Source organism: Misgurnus anguillicaudatus, chromosome 12, assembly GCF_027580225.2.
Source record: "Misgurnus anguillicaudatus chromosome 12, ASM2758022v2, whole genome shotgun sequence".
NCBI classification, from domain to species: domain Eukaryota; kingdom Metazoa; phylum Chordata; class Actinopteri; order Cypriniformes; family Cobitidae; genus Misgurnus; species Misgurnus anguillicaudatus.
In genome coordinates this window covers 10,913,944-10,939,871 of record NC_073348.2, presented here as the reverse complement: position 1 = coordinate 10,939,871, position 25,928 = coordinate 10,913,944, and the positions used below count along the sequence as shown (strand labels likewise).

Below are 25,928 nucleotides of genomic sequence, written 5' to 3'. Positions count from 1 at the left end.
CTCTTTAAGTGAGACCTTAATGGACCATAAATGATACCCCCGAAATGTGTGGCGATTGAGTAATAAAATGTGCGCAGATGGAGTTATAAAAATCCACACGCATGTAATATGCAGACAACAAAAAACATTGCAAACGTAAAAAGTTTCCACACTGGCAGTTTAGTGTGATAGTGGGCACAGTTCACATGAAAAACTTGCGAAGCTGGAAGCGCACTGGGATACCGAACCCGAGACAATCTGAAGAAGGAACTTTGGCACAATTACCATGACAACTGATGAATTCCACATTCCAAAACACATATGCACATATGTCGCTCTCTCCGCTGCGCATGACAACACTAACATATAAAAAACTAAAAAATGCGCATTGGTGATGACGTAAGATTACGCAAGTAAACTGGGATTTGATTGAATCGAGTGAGTTTAAAACCAGATCAATGCAGGAACATTTGCAATTGCAAACGATTGCAAACGGTTTTATGCTTTCAAAGTCAATTGCACTCCTGTATGTATCTGGCAACCCGAGAGCGGGGCAGGGAAAAACGTCTCCAATAGTTTGAATTTAAATTGCAGTACCAGGTTCAACCGCTCCTTTAATCCTCAAGTATAATGGGGACAAATGTGGCCACTCATAGGGAAATGGGAAATGACTATAATTTAGGGCAGTGTTCAGGGTGGCACAGTGGGTAGCACTGTTGCCTCACAGCAAGAAGGTCTCCGGTTTGAGCCCCAGCAAGGGCATGTGGCCTTTCTGTGTGGAGTTTGCATGTTCCCCCTGTGCCTCCCACAGGCCAAAAATATGCAAGTTAGGCAAATTGGAGATGCCAAAATGTGCCTCCCCCAACCTGTGTATGGATCAACTGGTTCTCACCATGACTATAGCCATATGCTGGAATGGCGTAAAGAAATAAAGGAAGAAGAAGAGCAGTGGTCATGAACCCTGTTCCTGGAGATCTACTTTCCTGCAGAGTTCAGCTCCAACCCCCCAATGAAACACACCTGAACCTACTAATCAAGCTTTTCACGGCTACCTAAAATTAGAGTGCTGTGCTGAAGCAGGGCTGAATCTAAAGTATGCAGCAGTATGCAATGGTAGACCCCCAGGAACAGGGTTGGTGACCACTGGTTTAGATTATTTTTTATTTCCTCAATAACCATCATGAGTACATACATACACATAAATGAAGAGGTGAGCCTATACAACATTTCTAATGTGTCCCACATTCACACACACACACAAACACAGAATTGAATGAGCCTATTACAAACTGTTTTTATTTTGTCAAAATATAGAACAACTATACAGAAACAGATAATTGAATGAGCCAATAACTGAGTAAACAAAAAAAGGCCAATGTGCAGAACACAAACACATATTCCAAAGAGATCAAAGTCTTACTGCAAGATTTGATGAAACTTCCAGATAAAACATTGCTAAAGTTAAGTTTTTTTTTTTACTTTTAGCAGAGACCCATCTTGTACTAGAAATTTGTTGCTGCAAAGAAATTTCTCTCTCTCCTACTTTATATTTTTCCAATACTATTATACAGTCAGATTTGTTTTACTCAACATTTTTAAATAATTTTTTTATATATTTTTTAAATTAAGTTTATTTAACTAAGTTCAGGAAGAGTATGGTAATGTGATTGTGATCCAAACAATCAGCACGAAAAGGGTCCCATACTATGAATAGCCTTTCTTCACCTCGGTGCCTTGATAGTTTTTGCAGAATCCCTCCTCCACCCCATCACCTCACTCTCAGCTAGTTTCATTCAGGCTAAAATTCCAAACTTAGAGCCCTCCCCTCGGACTGCACCGCAAATATGCTTTATCTCATTCCTTATTGATTACATGTTGCTGCAAACTCGTGAACTTGTGATCAAATCTAGACCTTAAGACATCCATTTTTTTTACAACACTGGTTTATAGATTTCAGCCTATGCAACCAGTGAGTAGTGCATGTAATTACTTTTTTATTTCCAACAGATGTCACTGAAAAACAATAGTGGGTCTTATTTTGAAAGTTTTCACTGTATTGTAATTAGTGGAATGAAGATTTTCATTTTAAGTCAAAATAACATGAAAAATGCTTATTTTATATTTACATTTATATTCCATGTAATTGAGATGTCACAGAAACAAAAGTGGTATTTAAAATGTGTAAACACTGAACACTTTAAATGTGTTTACTGTGTTTTAATTAGTGGAATGAAGTTTTTTTATGAAAATCATATTTTTACGTAAATTTTGGGTGAAAACATAAAAAATGCTTATTTTACAGTCAAATAAATGGAGTACTTATACAAATAATAATAATACCTTTGTACATTTATTTAAAAGAAAAAAAATCTAAAATATTCATTGAGTTTTATGACATTTCTGTAAAATATAAATGGAATCTCAACGTGCCTAAATGTTTCCACCTACACACCACGTGGGGGTAATAAATGTGTCAATCATCTGAAAAAAAATGGATGCTCATACGCAACTGGCACATTCACATTAAATTGTTAGCCTAGTCGCGGACACTTTCACTCCATACTCTAATTTACATGATCATTTAATTTTGACTAGTCACACAAATTATGAATATGTAATTTAAAAAATCACATATAAAGTATTTTTCTTTAGAGGAAGGGTGTGGTCGAGGAAGTGTTCGCTCGTGACGTCACTCTCTGCGTGTCAGTCGAGCTAGTGGAGCAGCGCGAGGCCAGCTGCTCTTCGCGAATCATTTTATATTTCGATAAAACGACAATCGCTTTAGACAAATCATGGCACGAGCACTTAAAGAGCGATTCGAAAAGTTTCTCCACGAGAAAAATTTAATGACGGACGTGTTGGCGAAGATCGAGGCGAGGACTGGTGTAAACAGATCGTACATCGCTTATGCTGAGTAGTTACTGCAGGAAACACATCACGTGTGTGCGCATGTTGTAACAGACCATGTATAAATAACAATACGCAAATAATACCTCTATCTTAGTGTATGATTATAAAGATAACGCCTCAGATGGGTGGATTACAACATGGACATTACTGATTAACAAGTACGATGTTATGCTTTTTTGCAGCTGTCATTGCTTTCCTTGCGATCTATCTGGTGATCGGATATGGCGCATCTCTATTGTGTAATCTCATTGGTTTCGTCTATCCCGCGTACATATCGTAAGTTTGCATTTTAATAAATCTTTCTGCTCGCAGCCCTCTTCTTTTCATCATTCTGCGGTGCGTGACGTCATTGTGGCCGTTACCGTGACTCTTCCTGCCTGACGTCATTTCTTTATTGTACCATGCAGCAGACCCATTTTTGGGGTGCTCCTCTCTCCAGAAGTCAGACAGGTTTTGGGACAGTGTTCTTGGTTCTTAGCCTCTGAATACAACTCTGTCCTGATGCAACAGGGTGGTGACCATACACACATTAAGGAAATGGTATTTCCCAACAATGGAGTACAGTCTTAACACACCTCAAGTATTTCAAAAGTGTGTTTCTGTAACTGGTACAGCATTGTGTTAGCAATGTAAAGGTTGTGGGTTCGATTTCCAGGTTACACGCATGCTAATAAAATACCTTGAATGCACTGAAAAGGGCAACTTTTTGCCCGTACACTAGGGGCGCATACAGTGCACGTGACACAGTTTCGTCATCAGAAGGGTGCTTGCGTAGTGTACGCACACCGCCAGATTTTAAAAACCCAGCGTACATTGTATGTGTAGGTCGTGCATGCGCTTAGCTTACAGGAAAATGTAGTTTTAAATAGTATGGTCTAATGTAATGTTTCAGCCTCCTGATCTCCAGTCTCCCAAACACTTTCTGTCCAGTAGGATACAGTTACTGATATAACCAAAAAGTGATTGGAGAAATAATGCTTTTAAATGCATTAAATCCGCTTGAAAAAAAAAAACGATTCACCAATTAACTGAAACACAGAGCTGGTGAACACCGCTTGCCTTCATACTGCCTGTATGCAGTTATTAGCTAGTAGCATTTGTTGCCCAATTGGTGCCACTCCTTCGTGAGTGCTATAATGGCCGATGTGACGCAGTTCCTGAAATAATGGCAGCAGCAGGTGTCACACAGTCAAGCCAAGAAGATCTGCACTTAATTTACTCTCTGAATCAGACGTTGCTCACGGTGGGTGTAGTGAGTCAACTGTTATTAGACATGTACATAATGACATGTACATTATATAATTATAAGGTTCAGGTGTTATAATAACTTGGTGTTTTTTAAAACTCTATTTACTGGTCTGTTTGGATACAAAATGCATAAGCGCATTTTATGTTTTGGGAAACTGAAATGCTAACGTTTTTTACATTTTCACGTTTGTCTCTTAATATATCTATTATAAAGAATGAATATTTAGAAGTTCATAGGTTGACACTTACTGATCATTTCTAAGGCTTAGCTGTAGATAGATTAAGGATGTCCCGATCAAGTTTATTGGGCCCCGGGGTTACATTTTGAGTATCGACCTGTAATGAGTCACGTACTGATACTTGTATTTTCCTAGTGCTAGATGCAAACTTCAAATACATTAAGGTCATTAAAATCGACCCGGTGCATTTGATTCACAGCTTAAATCATTATCTCTGCAATGCATTAATAACAAATAGCATGAATCCAGTTTCAAATTTCAGTTTTATAATTTCCTTTTTTTTACAAAATAAAACAATATATATATACTTATTTTTATTTAATTGTGTACTATTATTATTAATATTATTATTATTACAATAATTATTACAACTACAAGCAAAGTGTACTTATCATGAACATGGTCTAAATTTAAATCAGTTTCTACATAATGGGTTGGGTAACGACAGGTAGATTAGCAACATTATAGTTAAACCTGAAAAACCAACTAGAATGGCACAACAAAGTGTTCATTGCAGACATCACAAGTGTTTGTTGCCCTGTTTTATATTTTCACACTGCAGATGCTTTAAATGTTTAATTCAGTCACAACTTGTCCTCTACATTTTTAAAACCTGTGTGACGGCCAACGTAAAAATAATCGGGCTGATAAATACATCTGATTCCAATCGGTTTAAAAATGCCTTGATCGGCCCTGATACAATTTTTTTGTGATGTAGATGCACGTACTGCAGATGTGCTCATGGGACCTTGCATGAACTTTTATTTGTGGTGTCAGATGCACTTGCAATATCAAAATTGGAAATATGCCTAGAGAAGTGCAAAGTATTCAAGGAAACCGCGTTTATGCTGTAAAACATAACTGGCATGATGCAGCTTATAAACATCATGAAACGCAATACAGTTTTTGAAAAAACATTTTTAAATAACATTTTAACATGGGCATAAATAAAAATTATTAAACAGTTAGTGAACTCAGTCAGTCTAGTTAAGGATTACAATATTTGGCTTATATGTTGCAAGGATGTGTGAACATTGACATTTTTAACTTTCCATTATGACTAGTATATCATTAAATCATGCAAAACGTGCATAACATCATGTGTATTTACTTTCCTGCTAAATAGAATTACAACTATAAAAAAAACTTTGCATGTATTTTTTTTACAGTAAAACATATGTATAACTTTATAATAATGTGTGGCTAATGTAATCATCATAAATTGTTAAACAGACCATTAAAATGTAAGATGTGTAAACGAAGAGCAGAAAGTTTGTCTGAAATACTGCAGTATTGACAGCAAAAAGAGTTTAACGAAAGACGGCTGTCGATTCTTATGACTTTATTAAAGCCATTTTCACACACAGATTATGGCAAATACACAGAAAATGTCTCTGGGATTTGTCCGGGGATTGTATAATTTTGTTTTATTCACACTGCCAGTGATTTTCCATAATCTGTGTGCGCGTTCACACACTTCCCGTTAAGATCTCGTAAAGACGTGTGTATTGTGTGTACGCATGTAAAGTGTATTGTATTAACAATCGTGCACTTGGGCGGATTTTATCCACAGCATGTTAAGTTTGCCTATTATGCACGAGAGAAACCAATTGCATCCATTTTTGTTTCTGATTCGATCATAAAGCAGCACATGACGTGCTGTTGTATTAAGCTAGCGATCGATCTCAGTTTCATCGTGGAAAGCCTCGAGATATCAGGATAATTTTACATTTTTCAGTGTGAATGGCAATCTGCATTTTAAATCCCCATATCAAAGTGTTAAACAATAACTTCTTGTTGTGTTTACACGCTTGTCCTGACTACGGCACAGCCTTTATGGCATTGTTTCTGCCTTTTGTTCACATATAACGCATTCTTTAAATGTTACGGCAGTATTATGCGGCTTTCACATAGGACGTGGTGTGCGCTATGAAACCCATTCATTTCAATGGCTTGCACTGCGCGAGGGCGTTTTTTTTGTTGCATCGAGAAAAGCGCACACACTCACGCCGCGGTAAAAGTTAAAAATAGTTTAACTTTTGCGCTGTGCTCTGTGACCGTTACCTGCGTGGCCAATAGAAACTGGGCATCCAAACAAGCAAAATGGACAAAAAGCTCATACTCGGAATTCCTGGAGCTTTATAATACAAGTTTATGCTCCTGCAGAGACATCGGAAGGGAAAGCCGTGTCACGGAAACACGTAGCAATTCAAGTTGGCATGTCAGGTGTGTCTTAAATCAAAACGCTTGTTGTAGGTAGGCAGCTTAAAGTTATGCGAAATGGAGACGGCAATTTCATCGACAATTTAACCCAAATATAAACGCTATTAATTTATTGAAAACCCCGCCTACTTTGGTCTGGCAAGCAGAGTGCAAATAGCTTGGCTGTGCTGAACCCAGCGGAGAGCGCAGTGTACACCGCATCCTATGTGAAAGCCCCATTACTTAGGTCACCTTTACGGGAGTGATCCCAAAAACAATTATGGGACATGATTGCGTTCACACCCAAGGCACACTGGCAATTTTATGGGACTTTTCTGGGATCAACGTGTCGTGTAAATGGGGTTTATGTAATATAGAATGTAAATGTGCATATTGTGTAAACTTATGTGCATGCGTGAGCCTATAGGTCTTAACAATGTAAATGAGTATCATTTCAGTTTATCATGCGATAACAGAATGCTAACTGATAACTGAGGGTTAAACATGGCAAACCACAGAAAGCCTTGTGACTCAACCGCAGGGATCTGCAGATACTGCCATCATACCGAACATAGCTGTGTGTTTCAAACTAGGCCTGTCATGATAGTCGATTAATTGTCCTAGAAAAATGGGGATAATCAAACCATTTCAAATCACTGATTGTATAACGATATTAAAAAGCGTATAATAATAATAAAAGTATAACTTTTTTATATAATTAATACAATAATTAAAACATAAACAGATGTAATGGGATAGTAACGTCTGGTCATCAGTTGAGCTGCATTTAAATCAGCTAACAAGACCCAGAATCCTTTATCCTTTAATCCTTTATCTACTGTTATTATCACTTTTTGTTATGTTTAATTGCAGAAAAGCTTTGGGAAACATAATGATCATTTAAATTCAGAAAAGTGCTCATATCAGATTATCTTTTTTTGTTAGAATCAAAGCCATTGAGAGCGCGACCAAAGATGACGACACTAAGTGGTTGACCTACTGGGTGGTTTATGGGGTCTTCAGTGTGGCAGAGTTCTTCGCAGACATCTTCCTCTCTTGGTTCCCATTCTACTTTTTGGGAAAGGTAATGTACAGTATGTTTTAAGTATGTTCTATGTTGATAAACATCTTCAACTCTAATCCTACATGTAAACACAGAGGTATTGTTTGCAGCTTAGACAAAATGTTTGAATGCGCTCTCATTCAAAGTCACAAAGGCCTGCTTCATAAACGAATGTAAATGTAATGTTAGCCATTGTACTAAGTTTTATTACATGGTTGTTATCTTTAATGTTTAGGTGGAGCAATACTACAGCAGATGGTTATTAAAAATTCACCACTGCATATCAGTCTAATTGTTTGCTATATATACAGAGCCAATATGCATAGGATTGTGTAAAAGTCACACTGTTTATTCTAGGGCTGCTAGATAAAATTCATAGTAATCGATTATGAAATTCGTTGTCAACGAATTCCGGTTCATACTGTACAGTGCAAGCTGTGCGCTTCTAATTAAAGTCAGACTGCATTTTTCATACATCGTGACCTGCATGCTCAACGTCAGGCTTTTTTTCATACAACGCAAGCTGGACGTTTATCAGGCGCTTCTCACCAAGTGACCAGCTTGTTCAAAAGCAAGGCAGCATTGTCAGGTCAGGAAAAGCGAAAAGAACACTGGTTAATAAAGGTTTCATTTCGTCTTTTCATGTGAGTTTGTATTGTTCAATTGTTGTTGGGTTTTCATTAAAATAGTATTGAACCATAAACCAAGCATCTGTTTTAAAGTAAGGGGAATCCAGGTTTGTATTACTGTAACAATGCATGTATATTACTTTCATAATATATGGATTATTTATTTGTAAATAATAAATTGTTAATTCTCATTAAGGTCTAAAGTTGAAGATTAAAATGAGTTTATTCATCTGTGGAAAATTTTCCTCAACAGCACCTCCCTGAAGATTCATTTTGTTTATTTATATTTTGACATTTAAACTTGTTAACTGGCGTTGTCCAGTGAGCGGGACACCTATGTTTACTTATATTTTAAAGGCGGAGTCCACGACGTTTGAAAGCCAATGTTGATATTTGAAATCACCTAAACAAACACGCCCCTACCCCAATAGAATCTGGACCTTCTGTTGATAGACCCGTCCCACACATACGCAACCCGGCAAGGATGTCGGTTAGTAGACACGCTCCTTACTGCTGATTGGCTATAAGTGTGTTTTGGTAGTCGGCCCGTCTCCTTTTCCAAAGCGTTTTTCAAACATTGTGGACTCCGCTTTTAATGTAAATTTTAATCTACAACGACAAACTATGTATTTGTATATTTTAAATCCTTTTAGCAGTAATAATAATGCAGTAACTGTAATTTATTCATTTGTGACAAGAGTATGCAGTAAACCTCAGTTTTTTGATAATTTTATATTTTTAACTGCTATAAAAAATTCACCTCCAGACACTTCCAAAAAAAGTTCAAGTGTCTTCTTAAAAACAAGACCAAAATTAGGCTTCTAGAACACAAAATGTCAGAGTTATATTATTTTGAAGGCATAAATCACCTTTTCACCACCCCACACTCAAAAAGGGTTGCGCCAGTTGAAGGGTTAAGATGTTTTACTATTTAAAAGCTGTAAAAACTATATTTAAGGCTTAAAATATAAAGAAAAAGATTACATTTGTAAAACACTATAGTAGTGTGTGGCTTTTGCGCTTTTAAATGTTGACTTCGACACGTGAATACCCGCATTTAGTGCCTTATTTAGATATAACAAGTGAAAAATAAATTAAATATTTACGTTTTTTTATCAGATTAGTTGATTAATCTGAAAAAATCACCCAATTAATCGATTATGAAAATAATCGTTATTTGCAGCCCTAGTCTATTCACTTGTCAGTGTTACTGTATTTTTGTTTTACAATCTAAAGATGTGAGTGTCAAGTTTCTTGTGTGCTTTATATCACTGTGGCAGTAACAAAGTTTTGTACATCACAGTAGATGATCTAAAAAGATTATACTGACTTTACTTTAAAAGCATGCACAACTGAAATCCTGTGCTTGCATAGACCAGGAGTATCCAATTAACCATTGGATTCTGTTATTCACATTATAAGTGCATTCGAATAAATGCCTGTTTGTTTTTTATTTGGTTAGTGTGCTTTCTTGGTTTGGTGCATGGCTCCCACTCCATCAAACGGCTCAGTTCTGCTCTACACAAGAATCATTCGTCCCTTCTTCTTGAAGAATGAAACCAGGATTGACAATGTGATGAAAGACATTACGGATAAAGCATCAGAGGCTGCAGACAAAATAAAAGATGAGGGTAAAAGATACTTGCATGTCATTGTTTAGGATCTTTCTTAAAGTCATACATTATAAAACAATGACTGAGAGTGAAAACCGTCTGTAAGCATGGTTGCATTATAAATAATTTTTGTCTTGCAGCCAAGAAAGCAACCGCCAACATAATGTTTGAAGAGAAGAAAAGCTCCTAAAGGTCATCGGCGTTTCAACTGCTGCATATCCTGCAGGATTTCACTTTTCTAAATAAATCCTTTCTTTCTTTTGGTTAACTGAAAGTTAACCAACTACTTCGACTCCTTTTATTCTGTCTTTAATCTAACGGCAACCATATTAAATATTGCATCAGATAGCGTTTCAGAGCTGAAAATATCTAGTTATGCTTAAGCGGATATGGCATCCATCATATATCACGGTTACGTGTAAATGTAATTCTCTTGTGTCTTTTCCTATGCCTTTTTGCTGGATGATAGTAACAGGCTATGCAAATAGTTTTGATCTATCTTAGTCACTGGTCCGCTAATTCTCAGATGTATTTATGTGCAAGAATAAGATTTATTATTTGTTATAAAGTCTCATCTGACTGTTATGAGATAACGGTGAAACTGTAGGTGTATGAACCAAACGTTTGAACTATCAAATGACTATTGAAGGAATCAAAGGCATGAAACTCAATTCTCATCACATCCCTCAGGTTAGATTTCCAATCGCTGGCACACGTACAGTATGACCCTGCATGTATTAAATGAGAAATATTTGAAAACAATATTACATTAACAAAAATGTCCTATCTGTACTTTTGTCTCAGACCAGATGTATTATAACTGAATGATGGCTAATGTTCACAAGAGCTGTCTGAATCTGCAAAACTGACATAGAAGTCATAAAAAAAGAGAAACTCATGTAAATCAGTGATAATCTGGTCATTTTTTGTTTTGCTGTGATTGTGTGCCATCACTCAGCCTTAAGTTTTCACTTCCTTGACATGACAAGATCAGGTGTACATGTAAACACAGTAAACAAGTTGTTTTTACGGTACATTACATTACCAGGCTGCTATGAGTCTTTGCCTAAGTTTTGAAGGAAGCACCGATTCTGAATTTGCAAGGAATTTACGTCGATGAATGCAACTGTTTAATCCTAATTTAATAAATATACCTAAAACAAGTCTGTTTGTAGAAGTTTGTATTCATTTACACCAATTAACCTCAAACCACAAATGTGGTCTGAGACACCTCGAACGCTGCGTCTGAAATGAAAATCTGTATACAAAGAGATTCGTAGTATTTGAAAAACGGGTGAAAAGTACCAGGATGACCTGGTACTTATGGCTAGACTAAGTGTGCATTCAATTTATTTACAATTTTTTTAAAAATAAAAATATTATTTATGATCCTTTATTTAAGTGATTTGTACTTGCTAAACACACAAATAAATTATGGTCGTGGTCCGATTACATCATAAGTCACAAGACGATGCAATATGTCCGAAATGTATTCATAGAATGTCATCTAATTCAGTACGTACCGTCACAGTACACAATTTCAGACGCAGCGTAAAACAAATAAGTTAATGTATGTCAACAAAGTCAGATTGCAGGTGAAAACAGTGATTGGAGTTTAATGACTTTATAAACAATTATATAAAACAATTACTTTAAAAATCCATGCATTTCAGTGTAAATTTGGATTTGAAATATAGAGTTATATATACATCAGTGTTTCCTGTAACAGCATTCTGACTCGGGCCGGTCACCAGAAATAAATTTGGGCTGCATAGAAAATATTACATTATTGCCAACATTTCTAGAAAAACAGGAGGAAAGATGATGACGATGAAAAAGTTCCAGTGAGACCTCACAAGCGCCGCGACCTACCGCTACGACTGACCCTTTCATGTCCTTTTTTATATCGTTTTTTTTAAACAGGGTGCATGATTTCACTGAGGCTTAATTTACAAATAAAGAGTAAACCAACGACAAAGCGAGTATACAAAGAAAAATGTCTCTACAGAATACACACATGGAATATTTCATCAGAACTATTTCGATTTTCATACGTCTAAAATCATCACAACCAAGAAAAGAGCCTGAGTTAATGGGGAAAAAGTTGAGGGTTGGGTCACTACACCAGCCTGAGAAAAAAGCCCATTTGATTTACTTTACAATAATTTACAGTAGTACAATGTGAGAAAGTGACATTATCTGACATACACTAATAAGCCCAGATTATTTTACAGCCAAAACAGATTTAAATAATAATTCAAACATGATGGAAAAACAAAAGACTGATAAAAATTGGCAAGGTGGTCACTAAACACTGTAAACGAGGTACTTTGGAAGGTAAACCCCAGTCCTTCAGAACATCCTCTAGCATGATAAAGACTAGCGTATTTAGCATCCTTTCGTGAGCCGCTTGTGGCGTGTTTGTGTGTGGTGGTATGAAGTCAATGCCTGGATCCACTCCTCGCATGTGATAGCGAAACGTGGATCAGTCTATTCTCAAGTTGTTTAAAAAAACAAAAAAAAAGGAAACAGAAAAGTCAATTTATAAAAATAACAATTTAAAAAAATTACTCTGCAGCAGCTACAAAGGACGCAGCCGATTCTTAAATACAAAAATAAGCGAATTTATGTTTCCTCCCAGGTGAGGAGAGAGCTGCACTCCCTGAGGCGCAGTGCACCGTGCAGCGGCCGACAGTCCCCTAAGGCATTCCTGTGTGTGTTTGTGTCTATGGCTGATTGGAGGAGAGCGTTATGTCTTTCGGCTGCTCCAGACCTGTTCGGGTGTGCTCTTGTGGTCAGACGAGTACTCGAAGGGCGAGCGAGAGTCATACGGCGAGCGCTGTTCACGGGGCGAGCGCTGGCCGCTACCCGAAACCCTGTGCTCCATCTGCCAGTCCGAATGGTAGCGGTAGTCCCGGGAAGATTTTTGGTGAGCGTAGTCGGGGCCGGATCGGTGCTCGGAATGGGAGCGGTGTTCGGAGTGCGTCCTCGAGTCCTTTGAAGTGCTGTCTGATCGGTGATCTCTGCTGGAGCGATGGTCGTCTAGCTTCCGGTGCTTGCTGTCACTGTAATATCTGCAGGACATTATGGCAGTAAAATTTTACGTGAGATAACAAACCTACATTTATTGGAATCATAAATTGCCTTATATCATTTAACTATTATATTTTACAGCCATATCTATCAACACTAAGATAACATGACAAGCGAGAGTGTGTGCAATGGCAAATCTATATCTATTTAAATGAGTTTATAGGCCTTTAAGCATTCACAACCATTTCAAATGAGTGAGGTTCATGCTTACAAATGTAAAAGTTTACGGTAGAGAAAAGCAAAGCACAAATCTTAATCATTTTCTTTAACTGGAAAACAGTAAATGTGTAGTAAAAAAAAGATGGCACAAAAGTACACAGTACTGACTTTGATAAACGGTTACATTTTGCAGTTGCTTTTGACCAAATGACTTACAAAATAACATATTATTATGCAACCGAAATGTGCAGATTTCACTGAAAGCAGATTCAACCTCTTTTAACACTGATCATCTATGGCGGTGTTTTCTGAACTATGGGTTTAACAAACCACTAGTGGTTTTCAGGGGAATTGCGTAGGGTTTGTGAGTTGATGAAAAAATAATCAATTAATGAAATCATAAAAATGTAAATAATTTTTAAATCTAAATAATGTGACTATTACACAACACTACAATATATCAGAAAACTGAGAACTCATGAAAAATTGACAGATTCGTTTTGTGTACCAATAAAAGAAAATTACCAGATGGAGGTCCGGATACTACTGAAATAAACTTTAAAACAGATGAAGAGTTTAAGTTAAATATGCCAATGTGCCATTAAAGCATTACTCCATTTTCTTAAAAAAATCCAGATAATTTACTCACCACTGTGTCATCCAAAATGTTGATGTCTTTTTTGTTCAGTCGAGAAGAAATTATGTTTTTTGAGGAAAACATTCCAGGATTTTTCCATTTTAATGGACCCCAACACTCGACAGTTTCCCCAACAGAGCTTCAAAGGACTCTCAACGATTTTATCCAGCGAAACGATTGTCATTTTTGACAAGAAAAATATGCACCTCTAAACCACAATTCCCGTCTTCCTCCGGCTGTGCGACGAGCTAGCGCGACCTCACGTAATTGCATAATGCCGTGGAAAAGGTGATGTGTTACATATATGAAACACACATTTGCGGACCACTTTAAACACAAACTGAAATTAATTAGTATTATTCCACATACAACAACGTCAGAACGGTCCTCTTTCTCCACACTTGTAAACACTGGGGCGTAGTTTCGCATACATCATCTGTGACCTCTTGACGTGATGACGTATTACGTAAGGTCGCGCTCGTGAATCACGGGACCGGAGACAGATGAGAAGTTGTGGTTCAAAAGTGCATTTTTTTTTTCCTGCCAAAAATAACAATCGTTTCGCTAGATAAGACCCTTATTCCTCAATTGGGATCATTTAGAGTCCTTTGAAACTCTGTTGAAAAAAAACTTTTAAGTGTTGGGGTCCATTAAAGTCCATTAAAATGAGAAAAATCCTGGAATGTTTTCCTCAAAAAACATAATTTCTTCTCGACTGAATAAAGAAAGACATCAACATTTTGGATGACATGGTGGCGAGTTAATTATCTGGATTTTTTTTTTTAAAGAAAATGGACTATTTAAAATTTTAAGTAAATATTTTAAAAGATTAAAGTAAATAATTTTAGTCAAGGGAGTCTGAAAAGACCCGACCTACAGCATTGATATGGACTGTATTGTATCACGCATCCACTGACCTGCTGTCCTGTCGCTCTCCTCTTTCTCTGTAGTGGTCTCTTTCTCTCTCTCGGTGGTCTTTGCCATTGCTGAAGGAGGGGTACGGCCTCTTTCGGGAGTCTGTATTTTTTCTGTATGCGTCTGAAGGGTTACGTTCTTTGCCGTGTTCGTGGTAGCGAGATGTGTGATGTCTGTCAGAGCTGCTGCTGTCTCTGCTGCTGTCGTCGTGCTGCGACTCTTTTATCCGCTCGATATCTGATGATGCAACAGCATTTGGTGTTATACACAAAAAAAAACAATTGTGGGATTTCTGCTGTATTACGATAAAGATCACGGTCATGTTTTGAAAATGTGAACAGACAGTAGACAAACCTGTATTTTTAGCGCTTTGTGCATTTACAGTGCTAGTGTTCTGTTCCACTGCCTGAAACGAGACAAGCAACAAACATAAATATTAACATAATAAAATCAGTCTTGGTTGTTTATTGATGTTTTATGACAGGAGACACACAGACCTTACGCTTTTAAATGTTATTCCAGCATTCATACCTGAACATTTTCTTGTCTCTTCTTGATTGCGTGTTTATAGAGTTTATGCAGTTTTCTTGCATCAAATTCAGTAAATTTAGAAACAAATATCCAAAGATTTCTAGGAAGAAAAAATGTAAGCCTTAATAAAACTCACATCTATCATACAACCACTTATAAACCTTGATATGTCGTCAAAGACTAAACGGCCTTACTTCCTCCACTGTTTGATGTGCTCAGGGTTTGTGTATTCTCTGAGACACTCAGTAATGTGATCTCCTATTTTGATCAGGCATTGGCGTGTATGCTCCAGCTGCTCTCGCTCAGACAGGCCTTTCTCTGGACGATCCAACTGTTTTAGTGCTGCCTTTACTGGTCTCATGCGTTCCTTACACTGTGTGACACACAAATAAACAAACAATGATAAATGCCAAGAAAATCTTCATGATACTGTTAAATAGAGACATCAACTCTATATGTCCAACTCAAGCCAGCAGCATTGGGCTGTTCACTAAGATCTTTCATTTTGACTACATCCTTAGTATGCTTCATTTTTACAAGTAGGCTAATGGAAACTTAACCATTTAAATTAGTGCTGTACCCATCATTATTTAACAGATTTGATCATCTTTATACACAATGCTGATTCTATCTATGCTATGCAGATTCGAAGCGGCCCCTCATCAATTATTCCTTACATAAACAGCCAAGAAAAATAAAAACTAGCTGATACTTTATTATATTGATATTATTTTCTAAACCTGGGGTTGTCATATTACTTTGTATTGTACACAAATTAACTCATAGGAATAGTTTACAATGTACTTGCTTACCCACGTGTACAACTTTCTTTAGCTGAAACCAAGGTGATCCCTTAATGTCAATGAACTTTATAAAAATAGGCCCAAAAGGATGAATAATACATATGCGTAGGACCTTGGCTACACATTGGTTTCCATTTATACTTCTGCATCGTTGACGTGCCATTGCAAATCGGTATTAGGCAATGTTCACTGGTGTAACAAACAGTATCAAGGCAAAGCTTGTTGTGTATGTTGTTGAAAAAGCATCAGCAGGGATGGAGGTAAACAAACAGTGACTTTTATTGCGCCTCGATTTAAATATCGCTCCTCAACTTGGCCTATCTTAGTTTTTAACGTCGCAAGCGGAAATCCTTACGAGAAAATGCAAAGCGGTTTTTTTACCTGATGGGAGGGGTTTTAGCAGACCACGCTTTAGCTACACGGAACTATATATTGCCCTCAAATGTTGACACTCCAAAATGCATATTCATCCATTATAAAAGCAATCCAGTTCATTTATAAATGTCTTCGGAAGTGAAAAAAGATTAGGCAAGAGTATAAGAAAATATATATATATATATATATATATATATATATATATATATATATATATATATATATATATATATATATATATATATATATATATATATATATATATATATATATATATCAAAAACTTCATTTGTGTATAGCTGATAAAAAGGAAGTGATAGACATCTGGGATGACATGAGGGTGAGTAAATGATTTTGGGGTAAACAATTCCTTAAAAAATTGTTTTTAAAATTTTATTAAAAGGTTGGTTCAATGGGATTTCATGCATTCTGACTTACTAACACAGTTATAGAGTTGTTTCCTCGTGCTAAACATAAGCAAGTGTCAAAAAAGCAGTTGGCCGTGTTTAAAAGTATTTCTGTGCCGAATGCACTTCGCCAGGGTTCGTAGAAGTTTCGGAAAGTTTTTTTTATCGATTACGGGTTTCTATACGCATCACTTCTTTTTATGGGCACTTCTCCTGGAAAACCCCGGCCACCCATCAATTAGCAGGAGAGGCGAGAACTTAAAAACATCATATCACACGACAGCTTTGTTTAATTTCAAAACTCAACAATGGCATGAAAGAAGAAGTGTGTTTTTGGATGTAAGGAGAAGAAAGCCAGCCTTATGGAAACAATTGATATAATTCATTATCGGAGGTAGCAGCGGAGTTTTGCGTGTGTGATTGATGCGCTGGATTTTATTGAAAAGTCCCAGTTAAATTTAAACAGTGTTGTATTGTTGCATGACTCGTATTCGCTCCTCCTGCGGTAGTAACTCCTCCTTCTTCATTTTTTTGCACGTTATCGGAAAGAATCGGTAAAGCTAATCTTTCCTTTATAAATCTGATTAAACTAAAGACTCTTCAGAGATATAAAGGATGTAATACTACTCTATAGGTACTCCAGATTAACATCAGAAATGCAGAAACAGCATGTGTTATGTGAGCTTTAACATTAGAAGTCTGCCTTAATGTAAATGACTGTAGTCTATTGGGTTGCTTCAGTTCAGTTGAACTTGTTTATGTGTATTTGGCGCCACCTACCGCATTTTTGCGGGTGTACAGTGTGATTGACATCGTCTATATATATGAATATGAGACGACATTGTTTATTGAGAGGCTTTCCATGAACAAAAAACTCATCTTATATGCAGGACAATACAGTATTGTAAATATGTTATTAATCAGTTTCTGTATTTAGATAATACTGTAATTATAATAAAGAATTTAGTTCCTGTTCTCAATTATGCTTCGCTAAAAGTATTTTTGAGTTATTGTTTCTTAAGACAATATTAATCCCGAGTAGGACGATGCTTTAGAAGGTTACCAGATTTTTGTATAGGTACAGATTTGAGACAGATCTACTGGCAGCTCCAGAGGTTTTAACAGCGAGTTGGCCAATATCTTACCTACTTCTTGAAATGATCAGATAAGTAAGTAACAGTCCATCTATGTATAAGGCTCTAGTTGAGTATAAAGTATAACTCACCACTATGGGTGACCCCGAATAGTCGAAGATTCGATGCATCGATACGAGAAGCCTGATTCGACTACCAATCTCACAGGCGAATTGTCACAGATGTGTTATAAAATGAGTATCCTTTAATTTTGCCGTATATGGGTGCACTGTGCACAAATCTGATTTCACATATAACAGCTTTCTCCCAATATATTAATATACAGCATATTATTATAATTCTGCAAATAATATGTAGTAGCAGCTTTCAATAAATATTTTTAAAATGTGTTAATAAATCCAACAACCCCTGTGACCGGGCTACACATCCATAAGAGGTTTCTATGTTAATAAACCATTGCCTCTTTGTTTCTACATTTAAAAGAAAAACCTGACAATTCTGGCTATACTTTCATTCTTTTAATAATTTCTTTATTTTATTTATAAATCACTCTGGGTTATCTGATTTATCTATTTGGCTTGTGTTTTGTTTACGTGCACTTGAGGCATTTTGCACATTTGTTCTGCACTTTGTTACTTCTGACCTTATTTTATTTAAAAAAATGTATTTATTATAAACATAAATTCTGATCTAATTAAAGTCTGTACATTTTGGATTTTGCACTATTGCGTGCTGGCCATGCTTGCGCATGTAATTTAGCCAAACACGCTAGGTGCTCTTCATCTCATATTTAGAAGTTCATCAAACTAAACATAAAAAAACGGATGTTTTCGGCAGGTACGTTTTTAAAATGTATTTAAAACACAGTGGTTATCTTATCAAAAGTTAAACTACAAAATAGGTAAGCCGTTTCTTTAAATTTCGGTGATGACACGGAAAATATCTGCACCGACCCTATATTTATGCCTGACACGACTGTCTTGTGATTTAATATTATTGTCGGTGTTCACTTTCAAATGATAGAAAAGAGATTCCTGAAATAAATAATATCATCAGTTGTTTCTGTATCTAAAGTGAATGGAGATGATCAAAGTGAAAGCAAGCAGGTATTTCTGTGTTAAATAATAACGCGTAGTGTCTATATGAAATCATTAATTTCAGTGTTTTTATGAATTGTATATAAAGCTTAGTTTTTATAATTTGCAGTAACAATCACAAATTATTTATCATTTCTCATTTGTCGTTTTTTTGGTCATGACTGCTTCGACGCGCTTAATCTCCATATTAAAAAACACTGAATTATAGCCGAGGTTTCCAAGGCAGGATCACCTTTGTTATATTTTTAGGTTTAGTTATCAAAATGTTTTTTTTGTGTGATGTTCTGTAGATCGTGGCTTTAAAATGTTATGAGGAATAATTAAACAAATGTTGACTTACATTTTACATTAAAAATATATAAATGCATTATCAGTTTTGTCTTCGTTCATCACTTGAAAGGCAGTTTTGGTCATTTTATCAGAAAGTTGTTTATGTGTGCAGCTTGAGAAAGAAAATAAAAGTTATCAATTTGTACCTGGTCTGACCCCCTCCCAACCCATGCACACACACATGATTCGACTATCGGTCGACTATGAAAAGATTCGACAATTCTGATTCGAATGTGTAAATCCTTAGTCGAGGACAGTCCTACTCACACGCTGAAGGTCTTCTGGTCGAGTTCTTCAGACTCTTCAGATGATAAAATACTCTCTCCTACTGTAGATGCAATCACAGGAGTATCTGCCTTCTTTTCCCGAACTTCTGCTTTCACCTCTACGGCCTGAGAACACAAATCACCTGCTGTTTAAATAACCAGTCATGCAAATATTGTACCCAATACACACAATACCAACTGATCTAAAGCATTTTGTAAGTGCTACGCATTTGGCCGATGATGTGGCACGCGCCCCAGCCTGTGGGTCATATTTTAAGATGTGTTATTAGTGTTGATTGTAACCTCTATAGTAGTCTCCTCTTCTTCTTCTTCAAGTACAGGATCTTGCTTGATTTCCTTCTCTTTTAGTTCTTTTTCTTTGCTGTCACGGCCCTCCTCTTTTTTCTCTTTTTTGATCTCTTTTTTCACCACCTTCTCCTTTATCTCTTCTTCCTCCTCCTCCTCCTTAATCTCAGGCTCCTCCTCCTCCTCAGACTCATCTTCCTCCTCCTCCTCTTCCTCCTCGACCGCTCGCTCTGTGACACGCGCTCTTCTGCTAGGCAGCTTCACTAGAGCAGTTTCCTGTGAAAAAAAGAGAGAAAACTAAGTCCCTCCCCCAAATTTCACCTTGAGCTCTCACAGCCTTCCTTTGAATCCTAATTTTAACAGTGTTGCATCTGTAGAGTAGAAGGTCTCGGCAAACGTGTGCATCGAGTGAGCATAGAGACTGCAGATGGGGAACTCATTAGCACCCTTTATCATTAGCACCTAGTGCATAAATTCTTATTTCAGAAAAAAGGGAGTGATACAGACCTTTTCCTCATCCTCTTTTTCTTCCTCATCCTCAGAGCTCTTATCTGAAGGAGGAGCTGAGGACAAACTGTTCATCAGTTCATCAACCTTTGGTTTCACTGCTTTATTTTTCTTTCCCCGTGGTTTCCTTTTACGTGAATTTGCCTACAGAGCACAAGTAAACGAATCAGTGTCTGTAGTATGACATAACCCCAATAATGAGCCATCCATGGCTTTACATCTGGGTATAACTTTATTATTTTAAACAACAAGTACTATAGTAAAGCGTGTAAAACACAATGTCTTTTGTAATGATGATTATTATTGATATATTAAGATTCAATGATGTCTTGCTTGTTTTCAGATGTTAATGATAATCCTGATTGTATGTAACCAGTGAAACTCACACTGCCAGCCTGTTTCTGTGCTTCTTTCTTGGCCAGGTCTTTGCTCAATAACTTGATGAGGTAGTCAGCTCGTGTCTGCAGCTGTTTGGCCTGTGGCTTCTTGTCAGGATCGTCTGGAAGGAGCTACAACAAACAAAAAGTCAATATTTCAGTGCAGCGGGCGTATTTTTGTTTGCAAACTATTAAGTTTACCATGTATTATACTGATCAAGAATAATATAAAACTTACATACTATATTTCATGACAAAGGCCAAAGGGTTCAGATTTGATATTTGAGGGTTATAATAAGTGCTGTAGGAATATTTATACTATATTTTGTGAGATATCTCAACTTCGAATACAGATATAGGTGTTACGGTAAAAATGCGCTACACATGGCATTTAAAAAAACGGATGTTTATGTATAGTTCGAATATGGAAATTTCACTTCATGTTCGAATGCATATTCGATTATCGAATAAAAAGTGACAGCCCTAATTCTAATATTAGCAGTAACACAAACTGTTATACAAAAATACACGCAGATAAATCCAACCCAAATGTCAGTATTCACTTAAAAATGTATTAAGTATATTAATAATTATTGATTTATACATTTATTTCATTTAGCACATCTTTATGGTTCAGTACTGTTGATTTATTACTTTTGTAACAAATTTTAGTTTCTTTTTGAGTGTTATGTTTGTTTTTATCCAGTATTCTTTATTTTAACTATTGGTCAATGAATCAGTTATTGGCAAGTACGGACCAACCTAGTTATTGGTAAAATCCACTATTGGTCGACTTCTATCAAGTACAGAACTGGCATGACCGAATAAAAAAAATCAAACAATAAATTAAAAGAAACTGGAAATGACAATCAACATAACTAAGTGTAACCAATTAGTAAAGTACACCAATGCTTTCATGTTATTGTGTACCTTATGTGTGAGGTTGAGATCTGGGTCCATCTTGATCATTTCCCAGCTACCATAACCATATTCATAGATGCCAATGAGCAGACTGGAGTCATCCTCTTTACCCCACTCAATGTCAAAATGAGCTGCCTTTGAGTGGCATGGGATCATATACCTGAATAGATAATGAAACACAACAAGGATTAACAGCTCATCTCTGATGTTTTATACAGCTATAGGAAATAGGATTACGATCCAACTCTTTACAACTAGTTATGATACACTGTTAAGATCTTGAACATCTGGTTACCTCTTCCTCTCCTCTGCGTCTGCAGGAATGGCCTTGTGTAGAGGTGCCAACTCCTCCTCATGAGAGATCACAAGTTTGGCATTGACCTGAACCCCTGAGATTCTAAAAGTTGGTCCTTTCACCTTTCCTCGCCTGCCTCCTGATGACAAAAGGGGACAATCAGGACTCAGTTTCTATAGACTTCATAAATGACAGAGTAAATGTAGTTTTAGGTAGCTCTTGCCTGAGGTTCTCTCTGGTCCACAGGGATTCTCCTTCAGGGTTTTCAGACAGCCGTTGTGGACAGTCTCAGCCAGCCGCCGCAGATCATGCTCAGATTTATCCACCAGCTCGGCATCGCGGGCGATAGCATCGAGTCTGTCAAATATAGAGAGGTCAAAAAGACAGACGAGGACAGAAAAGGCCTCTAAAAAAATGTATGATGGTTATTTACCTTTCTAAAGGGCCACCGAATTTCTTATAACTTTTGATAAACCTGTGAAGACAGTAAAGGGTTACATGTGAGAGAATGAATTACAAAGTTGGCTAAGTATTGACAATCTACAATCCGTTTTCAGTAATAAACATCTTCAAAAAAATTGTATTACTGATATATGGTCGGGAGGGTATAATCATATATACTGTATAATGTTAGAAATGTTTCCCCCGTTTGGGTTTCGCCATACAAATGATACGTTTTTACAAAAACTTGCGTTTGAGCTTTTAACACACAAAGATACAGACTTTGAGGAATAATTAATTGTTTGGAGATTGTTAATGGACGTTTCTGAGTGGTAAGTTTGTGTTTTGTTTTTTTGTAGTATGGACCTGTAAAACATAACTGTAACGTCAATAGTAGAACTTCAGCCTAAATGCTAGCATATAGCATTAACTAGCATAAAGCGCCAACTCAGCAGTCACAACTTTCATTGTAACAACATTGTAATTCATTTAATGTGTAATTTAATGTTGGGGTGTACATCACTGGTGTAATGTCACAGTCGGGGTTATGTTGAGATTGCAGGTCTTTTTCATGCACAAGGTTTAAGGTTTACATAAGAATGAGCAAACAAACATGTTTGAGGCTCATAATATGTCATTACCACGTACAAAACTCGTATTATTCATCTATTCCTACATAAATACAGTTTAACATTCTATGGCACCTTTAAAGTAAAAAAAAATTTTTTTTCTGTGTTTTATCCTGCATTTCATAATGTAAAGCTGCTTTGACACAACTAAACAATTGTGAATACGAAAAGCTATATATATAAAAATAATAATAATAAAATTGAATTATGAAAATGACATTCAACGAAGCTGTGCATCTGCTCCAAACAAAGATCAAATCATTTTTATTAAACTTTTATTAACAAATGTTGTGCTTTTGCCTCCACCATCGTCCTGTCAGTCAACGCACGTCTCACATCATCATGAAACTCCCATTGCATGGTGCAGATGTGCCTCTGTGCAGCTCGCACTGTTGTGATGGGGCAGTGATGTCACAAACCAACCTCACCAATAATAACATTCGTTGAACACTGGTCGATTATGATCAATTGGTTGTGGCAAACCTAACAGTGATGCATTTAAACACTTGAAAACGTAAAAATTTAAAAACTTTACCTGCGTATCTCAGCATCAGTGAAGCCCTTAATGTTTTCTCTTGGAATGGTTCGAGGTCTTCCTCGTTTCTTGGGCCGCTTCCTGTCAGTACCCGAGTCGCTGTCTGAAGCAGAGTATCTGAGCCTGTTCCGACTCCGCCTGCTCTCATTTCCATTAAAGCTGATCTGTTTAGCACAACAAAAAATCTTTCAAAACACACTTGTAATGTCCTTTTAGGCAGGGTAAACACACAACATGACCAGTGATGTATAATTCAAACAAATTTTTCAATAAAAGGTTAAAACAACAGATGAGTCTGGACAAACAATGAACTTGACTTATTAGTTTGAACAGAATCTGTGTAACAAATAAATTAGTAAAGGAAGTAAAGTGTGTAAGACCGTTCATGGCTACAGCTGTGTACTACCACTGAAAACAAGGAACAAATCCAGTATTAAGCATCATATATGACCATTAAACTAATGTATCACTAACCTGTTTAGCACATTTCCTCATGCGGGGCAGTAAATAGATCTCTGCCAGCTCCTTCTGTCGCTCCTCCTCCTCCAGTCTCCTCCTTTGCTCCTCAGGGATAATATCATCCCAATTCCTATTGTTTCTATCCGTGTCCATGTCAATTTCCTCTTCGTCCATCATGGAAAAGTTTGCCACCTGGATTTAAAGATGTATTATTTATGTGACTGTCTTGAATGCCCGTTTCTTATGAAGAAACACTACATATGAAATAATGCTGAAGAATAAACACCTTAAACTGTGAGAGGAGCTCTTCTCCTACAGTTGATGGTCCAGGGTCGTTCTCTCTGGTCTCTGCTCTTTTCAGGATTTCATCAATATCCATCTCCTAAAAATTACACAAACACCACACAAGTTAAAAGATGTTAAATAAAATACCGGTATACAAAAAATGTCACTAGCCACACTTGCTGATTATCTCCTATATTTAACAGACTTAAATAGTTGCTTCGGACATTAAGTTGCACTACAGGTATTTAAAAATTGCTTGATGCTGCTTGTAGATTTTTTTAAAGATGTTTCTTTGCACTGCTGCTTCAAATTTGATGCTTTGTTTTTCATATTATTCCTTTATTGTCTTGAATAGCAATTTAAAATGTGTTGATTTTGGCAGAAACTAAAGGTGCATGATACAAAATGTATCTACAATTTTTTTTAAATCAGCTTAAAATCTTCAATACAGTCATATTGATTCAGCGGGTTCATTTAAATATATTGGCTCCATTTTCAAAAAATTACAAAATATTTGTCATGTAATTTGCCCTGCATCAACTCCTGATATTATAGATTGTTTTACTGAAAGCCCAGACAGCTGACCAAGTCTACAGACCTGAGGTTCTTGCTCTTCTCCCTCCGGTTCTTTAAAGAGCTCCTCCGCACCAAACTTCAGGATAGCAGACAGCTCCTCCTTGTTGAACGGAGTGGAACTGAAGTGAATTCAAACAAACAAAGCAAGATTCAGCATCATTCATGAAGCAATTATCAGACTAATAACATAATACAGAATATTAGATGTCTTCCGGTTATATTGGGTTTTGTACCTGGAAGGAGCAGCGCCCGTGTGGAGAACCGTCTTCCCTGTAGTGTCCATTCTCTGAATAACTAGATGGTCCAATACCATTTTCTTCTTGGCCCTTTCAATAATCTCCTCCTCAACTGAGCCCTTTGTCACTAGACGGTATATATTTACCTGAAAGAGATTGCAGCACAAACATAAAAAAATAGCATTTGGTTACCAAATGTATGGCCAAGTGCTAATGGAAGAGCTCTGATGAAATGTTGTAGCATATAGATACAGTGTTGTTGTTTTTAGTTGGAGAGTTATTTTAAATTATACGACGGATCTGTTGAATGCTTGAATCTGATTGGCTGATGAACGTACTGAGGTGTGCAATTATTTTCTGGGAAACGCACGGCGAACGTAGTGCCGGGTAGCTCTATTTACCGCATTACAGTTCCATATCACTTCACAGTTAACTGTAATAACAGACTAACAAAAACAACATGACAGATGATTTCCCGAGGCAATAACAGCGCTGTGTAGAGTAGTGCTGGAGCGACGCGTCGATATTACGCCGACGTCATATTTTTGCGTCGACGCTTCGACACAGCTCGTCACACGCGCGTTTGAGAACAAAACATAAAAAATGGAGGACGAAACACCAACCTCCTCGCATAATTTCCAACAAAGGCCTACAAAAAGCCCCCAAAAAAGAAAACAGCTCGCACTAAATCATCGAAGGTATGGGAATATTTCAAATTTAGTTCCAAACGTAAAGATGTTGTTATCTGCGCTATTTGCCAAATGGAGATGG

At 36.8% G+C, this 25,928-nt stretch overlaps 2 protein-coding genes across 2 annotated transcripts in view; one reads left to right on the top strand and one right to left on the bottom strand.

Annotated features, from left to right (window-relative positions):
* Positions 1–2,659: 2,659 nt before the first annotated feature.
* reep5 (receptor accessory protein 5) lies at positions 2,660–11,043 on the top strand. Its single transcript, XM_073873950.1, has 5 exons — positions 2,660–2,892; positions 3,075–3,165; positions 7,524–7,662; positions 9,733–9,901; positions 10,024–11,043. The coding sequence occupies exons 1-5, from the start codon at positions 2,772–2,774 to the stop codon at positions 10,071–10,073; spliced, it is 570 nt and encodes a 189-aa protein (XP_073730051.1). The 5' UTR covers positions 2,660–2,771; the 3' UTR covers positions 10,074–11,043.
* A 429-nt stretch (positions 11,044–11,472) lies between these two features.
* The window catches only part of chd1 (chromodomain helicase DNA binding protein 1), a 33,178-nt gene continuing 18,722 nt past the window's right edge, over positions 11,473–25,928 (bottom strand). The window contains exons 20-37 of the mRNA XM_073873943.1: positions 25,155–25,303; positions 24,944–25,040; positions 24,347–24,442; positions 24,076–24,252; positions 23,602–23,765; positions 22,430–22,471; positions 22,220–22,353; positions 21,997–22,135; positions 21,711–21,861; positions 20,790–20,912; positions 20,404–20,547; positions 19,894–20,172; positions 19,592–19,716; positions 15,413–15,592; positions 15,219–15,318; positions 15,042–15,093; positions 14,690–14,924; positions 11,473–12,957 (exon numbers count right to left, since the gene is read on the bottom strand). Coding sequence (XP_073730044.1) covers positions 12,633–12,957; positions 14,690–14,924; positions 15,042–15,093; positions 15,219–15,318; positions 15,413–15,592; positions 19,592–19,716; positions 19,894–20,172; positions 20,404–20,547; positions 20,790–20,912; positions 21,711–21,861; positions 21,997–22,135; positions 22,220–22,353; positions 22,430–22,471; positions 23,602–23,765; positions 24,076–24,252; positions 24,347–24,442; positions 24,944–25,040; positions 25,155–25,303 — 2,712 coding nt within the window. The 3' untranslated portion in view covers positions 11,473–12,632. The remainder of the gene's footprint in view (positions 12,958–14,689; positions 14,925–15,041; positions 15,094–15,218; positions 15,319–15,412; positions 15,593–19,591; positions 19,717–19,893; positions 20,173–20,403; positions 20,548–20,789; positions 20,913–21,710; positions 21,862–21,996; positions 22,136–22,219; positions 22,354–22,429; positions 22,472–23,601; positions 23,766–24,075; positions 24,253–24,346; positions 24,443–24,943; positions 25,041–25,154; positions 25,304–25,928) is intronic.

Coding starts and splice junctions, on each gene's coding strand:
- reep5 (XM_073873950.1), top strand. CDS start 2,772: ATGGCACGAGCACTTAAAGAGCGATTCGAAAAGTTTCTCCACGAGAAA. Junction 2,893..3,074: donor ATCGTACATCGCTTATGCTG/AGTAGTTACTGC, acceptor TTTTTGCAGCTG/TCATTGCTTTCCTTGCGATC. Junction 3,166..7,523: donor GTCTATCCCGCGTACATATC/GTAAGTTTGCAT, acceptor TTTTTTTGTTAG/AATCAAAGCCATTGAGAGCG.